Source organism: Bison bison, unplaced genomic scaffold (genome assembly GCF_000754665.1).
Source record: "Bison bison bison isolate TAMUID 2011002044 unplaced genomic scaffold, Bison_UMD1.0 scf7180017864180, whole genome shotgun sequence".
NCBI lineage: Eukaryota > Metazoa > Chordata > Mammalia > Artiodactyla > Bovidae > Bison > Bison bison.
This window is the reverse complement of record NW_011494752.1, coordinates 8,402,011-8,411,240: the sequence shown is the minus strand read 5'-3', so window position 1 is coordinate 8,411,240 and position 9,230 is coordinate 8,402,011. Positions and strand designations below refer to the sequence as shown.

General features: G+C 48.8%; 1 protein-coding gene across 1 annotated transcript in view; it reads left to right on the top strand.

Annotated features, from left to right (window-relative positions):
* The first annotated feature begins 1,512 nt into the window (after window positions 1–1,512).
* Window positions 1,513–9,230, top strand: part of COPS3 (COP9 signalosome subunit 3) — a 16,760-nt gene continuing 9,042 nt past the window's right edge. The window contains exons 1-5 of the mRNA XM_010842878.1: window positions 1,513–1,673; window positions 3,756–3,868; window positions 3,952–4,001; window positions 6,579–6,671; window positions 8,110–8,289. Of these exons, the coding sequence (XP_010841180.1) occupies window positions 1,549–1,673; window positions 3,756–3,868; window positions 3,952–4,001; window positions 6,579–6,671; window positions 8,110–8,289 (561 nt within the window). The 5' untranslated portion in view covers window positions 1,513–1,548. The remainder of the gene's footprint in view (window positions 1,674–3,755; window positions 3,869–3,951; window positions 4,002–6,578; window positions 6,672–8,109; window positions 8,290–9,230) is intronic.

Sequence of the window (9,230 nt, the reverse complement as noted above, 5' to 3'; positions counted from 1 at the left end):
GGAGCTCGGTCCGTCTCGCCTCCCGGAGGCCCTTCCCTACCTGGCCTCGCGGCTGGGCCCCTCGCGGCCGGGCCCCTCGCGGCTGGCCGCGCTTGATCCCCGGGGGCCCTGGCTCCAGGCTCCCTTTTGGGGGAGCGGAGCTGTGGCCGCTGTGAATTTGCCCCTAATTTTCATGTCTTTGGTTGGTTCCTCTCATGGCCTGAGTGTAGTGCCCAGAATTAAAGTAATTGGCCGCTGTTGTGAGGCCCCTTTCCTCACCCTGTTGGTTTATCTGTGAAATAGAAACGTTCGGACTGCGCGGGGTTGTCAGGAGTGAGCGGGAGGAACCATTAAGGTTGCAGAAGCCGCTTGACCTTGCCCAGGCACTCTTCTTTCGGGATTCGCGTCTCCCGGTGTAAGGACCCAGGTGCTGCCCGCCTGGCTGCCCCGAGGTTGCTTTGGTGCCCGGCGCTGCGCACAGCAGCGCAACGGTTCTGCCTCGTTTCTCTTCACTGGTAGGCGTTAGGGTCAGGGGTGAGGCTAGGAGGCTCTGGGAGGGAGGAAGGCACTCACTCGTTTGCTTGTGCCACAGACTCCAGTTTCCCGAGGTCCCATGAGGTTAGGAGGTTTGGGTTCAAGTCCTGTCTCGGTTGGGCTTCCCAGGTAGCTGAGTGGTAAGGAATCTGCCTGCCAATGCAGGAGATCCCCTTCGATCCCTGGGTCAGAAAGATCCCGTGGAGGAGAAAATGGCAACCCACTCCAGTATTCTTGCCTGGAGAATCCCATGGACAGAGGCGCCTGGCGGGCTGCAGAGAGTTGGACATGACTTACTTTAGCTGCTGAACACGCATGCACCTGTTTCAGTCACTTGGTGACTAACCAAACAACTCATTTCCCAGGTGACTAACCAAACAACTCATTTCCCAGGTTCAATTTTCTTACTTAAAAAACAGAGCCGAGGCCATGCTGGTGAGCGTCAAACAGGATTGCTTGCCTAGAAGCTTCACACACATGCTTTGTGCAGGCTGCTGCCGTAGGAGCAGGCTGCCCAGCAGAGACGTGCAGGTCACTTGCCCTGCCTCTGACTGATGTGCCTCACACCTCCTTGCACAGATGGGTGCCGGTGTGGAGTGAGGGCTGGGGTAGAGAAGGAAGGAGGGGGCTGCTCAGAAGATGATGGTGTGCAGACCGAAAGTGACGGGCGTGGGAATGAAGGCGGAGGGGAGAGGAAGGAGTGGACTGAGAGGCTGAGGAGTGAGATGAAGTCATAGCTGGTGACATTTTGGATACAGAAGAGAGATGAGTTGGTGCTGATGGTAATGTGCACTCTGCTGGTTTGGGGCATTGGAAGTGGGAGTGCGAAACCTTCAGTGGCCAGAGGAAAGTCGGAAACTTAGCACTGAGACCAAAGGCAAAATCATTTGGTGTCTCTGGCCCTTCTGGGTCCTCATCTGAAATGAAGGAGTTGGAAGAAATCACCTTTAGGCACCAGCATGTCTGAGGTATGACATCCTTTGGTCTGGTGAATGCTGTTCTGAATGGTAGTGTCGTTCTTGTTTTCCAGGGCAAATGACTCAGCTTTGTGAACTGATCAACAAGAGTGGGGAGCTCCTGGCGAAGAACTTATCCCATCTGGATACCGTGCTCGGGGCCCTGGATGTCCAGGAGCACTCCTTGGGCGTCCTCGCTGTCTTGTAAGGGCGTCTTCCTTCACGGCTTTGTGCTCGCTCAGCCCCAACACTGCGCTCGCTGGCTTTGCTTGGTGTAGGAAGTAAGCCCTGTAAACGACAGTGAGCTCTTTGGCACAACTAAAGTCACGTTGTAGCAGTTACCCTCACCTCATTGCAGCTAATCATTGCTTGTATTTTTTGTTCTGCTTTATTATTTTTTAAAATTCTTAATGTTTATACAAATTTTGAAATGTTTTAAAAAATGAATGGTGGTCTCAGTTGTGGTACTCTAGTTTGTGTTTGTCTGAATACTTTTATTCGTGTGATCCATGGGGTTCTGCCCATTTTCTGAATTGAAAAGAGGAAAGAGTGGCAGGACAGGGCAGGAGGAGGCTGAGCTGAGTGAAGTTCCAAGTGGTCCAGAGCACCCTGCAGACAAGTTTAAGCTGGCTTAAGACCAAGTTAAACAGACGTTATTCCAGTTGGTCTTTTGAACTCTTGTGACTCTATGTACTTGACGGTTGATTTTTTTTTTTTCTCTTGATGTTTTAGTGTCATAGATTGGGATTTTATGGTTGTTGTGAAAGTTGAAATAATATAGATGAACTGAGAACAAATTGACCTGAAGTGAGGGTCTGGTTTCACTTGAGCTGGCGCTCCTGAGACGGGGGTGTGTCAGGAGGAAGGTGCTGTCAGAGCCCGAGGTCTAGCCTGCGCTCGCAGGATGGTGGTCAGTGGCTGGTGCGTGTCTGAGTGTAAATCTTTACAAATAAGTGACCTGCAGGATTCAGCTCCTCTGTCGTACTTGCAGTATCTTGAGGACTCAGTAGCCACTGCTTTAGATGGCACACACTCCGAACAGGGCCTCCGCTGCAGAAACTTCTGCTGGCTGTGGCTGGCGGATGAAGATTTCTGCTGGCTGTGCTTTCCCATTAAAAGAACAGGTAGCACAGTTTGTACCCACTTCAGCTTATGCCGATGTGTGTGTCAGGTGAGATGATGTATGTGAAAGCTTTCTGAAGCTATAAGATGTTTGACGTTGTATGTCAGAGGAAACCTGGGAAGGACCCTGACCTGGTTACCAGGTTCCCTGGGTTTGTATCTGCGTTCTGCTGATTATGAGATGTGGGGCCCTGAGCTGTGTATTTTTGTTTATAAAGTGGAAGTCACAGTGCCTTACTGACCTATTGTGAAGCCCAAATGAGATTGGACAGATTTTGATCATTGGGAAGTATAATTACTGATGTCACGTGGCATTGTGATACTGTATAGATGGAAGTACAAGTTGAAAGATGGAGAAATTGTTGTTCGGTGATAACACCTGTTTCATTTTTCTTGAAATGAGTTTAAACCATTCCGTTTTTTCTTTTTTAAAAAGAAGAGTTTTAAGTTTACTTGTAAGCGGTATGTAAGTGGTGGTGGCTTACATAATAATTTCTCCCCAGAAACCTTTCTCCGACTCCTTCTCAGTGTTTATGGTGGCGCCTGGTGGCACCATCTGCCAGGTGACTCGGAATGGGTCATCTGAGTTGTCCCTCTTCCAACCAGTCCACTCCTCTGGTCCTGCCCCACAGCTAGTCCTTATCCCCTGGGTCTGGGGCAGCACCATGACTGTGAGCCACTGCCATGGCCTCCAGCCAGCCCGTAGCTTCCTCCCTGTCCCCCTTCAGTCTGTTCTGCTCAGGGTTTCTAAGTGAGTAAGCAGTACTGAGAACATTGAAGTGCAAAAGGAAAGCATTTAAAAAATTTTTGGGCTACAAGTTTAAGTTTAGTTACTTTGAGTATTAAGTGGCCTGATATTTGACCTCATTTAACAGTTTTCTTTTTTGAAAGTTGCTCTCTTTTGGATATCTTTTATTCCTTGCCTTTTTGCTCTGGGTAAAAGTTGTTCTTTAAGCTTATTTTTCTTAGTCTCTATTTGTGTTTATGTTCTGTGTCTTGATTATGCAAAGAACCAGACCAGCAGAATCTCATAGATTCTGGTTCTTAATTTTTAAAAGTGTCATGACTCCTTTAATTTCACAGAGCATTGGAGGCAGGATGGACTTCCATATTTCCTACCATGAGGCCCCAACCAGGACCAGTTGGTTCTTCTCTGTGTTGTAGGTTTGTGAAGTTTTCCATGCCCAGCGTTCCCGACTTCGAGACGCTGTTCTCCCAGGTTCAGCTCTTCATCAGCACCTGCAACGGGGAGCACATCCGCTATGCGACAGACACCTGTAAGGGCAGTGCCTTTTCTTCTCCGTGGCTGTGTTCTGCCCTGTACTCACTTACATCTTCAATATTTTGTTATTGTGTCTAGTTGCTGGGCTTTGCCATCAGCTAACAAATGCACTTGTGGAAAGAAAACAGGTAAGAATGTTGTTTGAGTAATTTACAGTTTCGTTTCACTTGTGTGTAACCTGTGCAGTGCTCCGAACATTAGGGTCCCAGCCTCGTGCTGAGACCCTGATGCTCAGACATATGTGATGGGTTTGGAGAGCTCAGTACATCTCCTGGGGGAGCTCTGACCACAGGAGAGGTGCCCCCAGGGCACAGCTGCTGCTTCTGTTCAGAATGGCCCTTCTAGCGCCTCATGTTATAAAGTACAGATTTTGTTTGCTTGTTTGTTAAACCTTTTGTGTGTGTTAGTCACTCAGTCGTGTCCAACTCTGCGACCCCTTGGACTATAGCTCGCTAGGCTCCTCTGTCCATGGAATTCTCCAGGCAGGAACACTGGAGTGGGTTGCTATTCCCTTCTCCAGAGGATCTTCCTGACCCAGGGATAGAACCTGTATCTCCCACATTGCAGGTAGATTCTTTACCATTGAAGCCACCAGGGAAGCCCTTCTTGTTAAATCTTTTAATTGAGTCCCTTGGACTGCAAGGAGATCCAACCAGTCCATCCTAAAGGAGATCAGTCCTGGGTGTTCATGGGAAGGACTGATGTTGAAGCTGAAACTCCAATACTTTGGCCACCTGATGCGGAGCTGACTCGTTGGAAAAGACCCTGATGCTGGGAAAGATTGAGGGCAGGAGGAGAAGGGGACAACAGAGGATAGATGGTTGGATGGCATCACCAACTCGATGGACATGGGTTCGGGTGGACTCCGGGAGTTGGTGATGGACAGGGAGGCCTGGCGTGCTGCGGTTCATGGGGTCGCAAAGAATCAGACACAACTGAGCGACTAAACTGAACTGAATGACCTAATTTTCCCTTTATAAGAAGTTGTTAGGTTGGTATAATTAATTGCCATAAATGCCTTCCACCCAGAGTCCCTAGATGTTGGTATCTTCCCTGACCTGCTCAGTCTTGTCTTCTTCCTTTCTGAGCCACAGGAAAGAAGGTTGCAGCTATGGTCCCCTTACCCTGAGAGCTCAGTGAGTGTTTCTTAAAAACTAGGACAACTTAGAACATTCTCTAATGTAACCACAGCACATCAGAAGACAAACATGTATAGAACCCTTTAACACATCTGACCTCCTTATGCTTCAACCAGTTGTTTCTGCTAATGTCTTTTGTAACAAAAGACAATCTCAGATGACAGGTTAAATTACATTATTGTGTCTCTTTAGTCTCCTTTGGAGAAGGCAATGGCAACCCACTCCAGTACTCTTGCCTGGAAAATCCCTTGGATGGAGGAGCCTGGTAGGCTGCAGTCCATGGGGTCGCTAGGAGTCGGACATGACTGAGCGATTTCACTCTGTTTTTTCACTTTCATGCATTGGAGAAGGAAATGGCAACCCACTCCAGTGTTCTTGCCTGGAGAATCCCAGGGACGGGGGAGCCTGGTGGGCTGCCGTCTATAGGGTCGCACAGAGTCGGACACAACTGAAGCGACTTAGCAGCAGCAGCAGCAGTCTCCTTTATGTATTTTTTTCATTTAACCTAGCTCTGAAGATTCAAATGAAGAGTTAAGCAGTATTAATTTGTAGTGTTGTGTCTGAAACTTTGTCATGTTATCTGTCTACAAAGAAGAAAGGAAAGTGAAATCGCTTAGTCGTGTCCGACTCTGTGACCCCCATAGACTGCAGCTTCCCAGGCTCCTCCGTCCATGGGATTTTCCAGGCAAGAGTACTGGAGTGGGTTGCCATTTCCTTCTCCAGTCTTTAGTCTCCTTTAATCTAGTGAAGTCTTTATTTATTGTGATACTGACACAGGTTATAATTTGGATGTTTCTTTTTAATTTGAAATTGAACTTTGAAAGACTGATGGTGTGAAAGAGCCTGAAAACAAAGACTCAGTTGATAATTTTGTAGGTGCACTACCTAACTGTTGTTTGAGGGAGATGGTTAAAAATATCCAATCAGTCTTCACTGAGGAAAGCTTGCGAGTTCCTCCCCTCTTTCACAGTCACATCTTCTCCCCAGAAGCTGATTGCACCTCTTGTGATTCTCGGTCTTGTTATTCACGATCAGGGCAGGAAAATGGTCTGTTTGTAGCTTGTGGTATCGCTTTCAACAGTAATTTACCATCAGGTAAGAGATGTTGTGCTGGAGAGAATTTACAGGTGACCCCCAGAATGTCCTGCAGGAAAGGGCCAGCATCCATGTTCTCAGTTAAGTCTCCTAAACACGAGTCACTTCTGTGGTTAATGATCTGGAAAATTGTGGTTTGTTTACTTGTAAATATAATGAACTGTTGAGAATGTAATGTTGATTTTGATTATTGATCTCCATTAATTAGAAAAAGCTTTCTGATTTTAAAAAGTTGTGCTAATTATTCTAAATATGACAATAAACAGCCTAAGATGACACTTTGACTGAACAGAGACAGAAGTTTCTCCAGAGGCTGTGGGACCCCCCTCCTGTCATTTAGAGGAGCCCATCAGTAGGGTCGCTCTCATTTAGAGGAGCCTGCCTATAGGGTTACTTCACTTGTAAGGGACAGCTTAGGACTAGGCGTGCCGCCCCCACCGAGGCCCTAACTGACAGGCCTCTTTCTGACAGCCTCTTCGAGGAATTGGCGTCCTTAGGCAAGCCATTGACAAGATGCAGATGAACACAAACCAGCTGACCTCTGTGCACGCCGACCTCTGCCAGGTGAGCACCGGGGGTCACCCGGGTCAAGGTTGGACGTGGTTGGGATGGCGCCATGTTTTAAGTGCGCTGTTGTTGGAAGGGAATGTTGGGGCTGCTGACCACCAGCCGTGGGCTGCCACCCAGCCAGTCAGTGGGATGTGAGAGCAGATTGGGATGGGGGGGTGGTGCTTGTGACCCTGACAGCACTCCCAGTAGGAGCTCTGGGGCCTGAGAACCAACTGGTGACTTCTCACGCCTGAAGATGTTACTTGTTTGTTTATTGAAACCCAGATGGCAAAGGAGGGATATGTGTAATGAAGCCGGCCTCTACCTGCTCCCTTGCCACCCTCCCTCCTTTCCGGAGGAAGCTGGAGTTGATCATTTCTCCTCCAGCCCTCCAGCGACAGTTTAGGCACACACCAGCAGATACCTGTATATTTTTGTCTCTGTAGTTTAAACACAAATAGTAACAATCTGCTGCTGCTGCTGCTGCTAAGTCACTTCAGTCGTGTCCGACTCTGTGTGACCCCATAGACGGCAGCCCACCAGGCTCCGCCATCCCTGGGATTCTCCAGGCAAGAACACCAGAGTGGGTTGCCATTTCCTTCTCCAATGCATGAAAGTGAAAAGTGAAAGTGAAGTCGCTCAGTCGTGTCCGACTCAGCGACCCCATGGACTGCAGCCTACCAGGCTCCTCCATCCATGGGATTTTCCAAGCAAGAGTACTGGAGTGGGGTGGCATTGCCTTCTCCGAGTAACAATCTATACAAGGTCTTTTTCCTATATACTGTGTCTTGGAGATGATTTTTTGTTAGTGCTTCATAGCCACAGAGAACTCCATACTGTGGGTTTAGCCAGTCTCTGTGGGGTATCCAGATTGTTCCCTTAATGAAGAACATGGTATGTGGATTATTTCAGCCACATCTTCTCACTTCACATGGAGGTGTGCATTCTTTTCTCTTATTTTTGAAACACTTTCGTGGTGGAGGTGTGACGGGCACACGGTAGAGTTTACGAGTCTCAGGTGTGCAGTGTTTGCACCCCTGTGTGTCTGGTTCCACTGTCACCCAGGCCTGAGGCTCTGCCGGTCCTGCTTTCTTGGGCTGCACATTCTCTACTCATAGTCAAGGGAGTCAGAGCAGGTAAGGAGAGATCTGAGAGGAGCAGTGCCCGTGCTGCCAGGGCAGCAGAGAGCAGAGCCCACACTCATGCATCATCTGTAGATGCCCGGGCATTGCTTCTCTTGTGAGCTCTTCATGTCACAGCCAGTTAGCCTTTTCCAAAGAAATGCTGTTTTATTCCGAATGCCTAAGAAGATGGAAGGACGTGTCAACGTTTAAATCATTCTAGTCAGTAAGGTGTAAGCCAAGTGTTTTCTAGAACTTTCTGGGTTTTCTCCTTTTGCTGACGTGTCCCACAGTGCATGTGGAGTGATGGCTGCATGTGTCTCTCTCCACAGCTGTGTTTGCTGGCAAAGTGCTTTAAGCCGGCCCTGCCGTACCTGGATGTGGACATGGTGGACATCTGCAAGGAGAATGGGGCCTACGACGCCAAGCACTTCCTGTGCTACTACTACTATGGCGGGATGGTCTACACCGGACTGAAGAACTTCGAGCGGGCACTCTACTTCTATGAGCAGGTGGTCACTCCCCAGCTCGGGGCGTATGAACCTGTGCAGTCAGAGAGGCGTGCCTTGACTGGTGGCTGGGGCCCACGGCAGGGAGGGACTCGAATTCTGTCGGGTGCGGGTTGAGTTCTGTGTGTCTCTGGATGTTTGCGGCTTCCTCTGTATGTGGGGAAGCAATGGAGCCAGTGATCTTTGTCGCATCTTCTTGTTCTGAAATGAGGTGTGAAGTTGGGTTAAGTTTTTTGCTTTTTTTTTCTTCGGTCCATGCTGCATGGCCTACAGTGTCATAGTTCCCCAGGCAAGGACTAAACCCAGGGCCATAGCAGTGAAAGCACTGAACCCTAAACCTGAACTGTCAGGGAATTCCCAAGTGTTTCTTGTTTTAATAAATAAGGCATTCTCCTAGTTCATAATTCAGAGTATGTAAAGGAGTTCAGAGAAAAAAGTGCCTCCCCTCCACCCTTTTGTGTCTGTGATGAGATGTGCATTTCTGGAGGCTCGCTCTGGGCCTAAAAAGACAGGACTGGGTAGAAACAGTGTTTTAAGATGAACTTGTCAGATGTTCAGAAGTTCAGTTTGATTCGGAGTGCACGTTCTGGTAATCAAAGGTGCTCTGAACCTTGGAGGAGCTCAAGTGTATCTGAGATGCTGTGCAAGCATGTGCACACGCCTCTGGGTAGGCGTGGCCTTGGTCAGTGGGCTTGACCAGCGTTGCTGGGGCCTGGGACAGGGCGACTGGAGGTGCTGCTGGGCAGGGGACGTGAGTGATACCAGACAGGCATTTTTTTTACTGCTTTTCTGAAACATTCCAAAAGATACACTTGCTAAAAAAACAAAAAACAAACACCTCAAATCAGGCAGCATTGCATAAACTGACGAGTGAGAGCTGCGCCCACTGCTCACCCTGAGTACAGGTGGCCCTGGGTGCCCCCTGGGCCCCAGCGGGCAGGCCC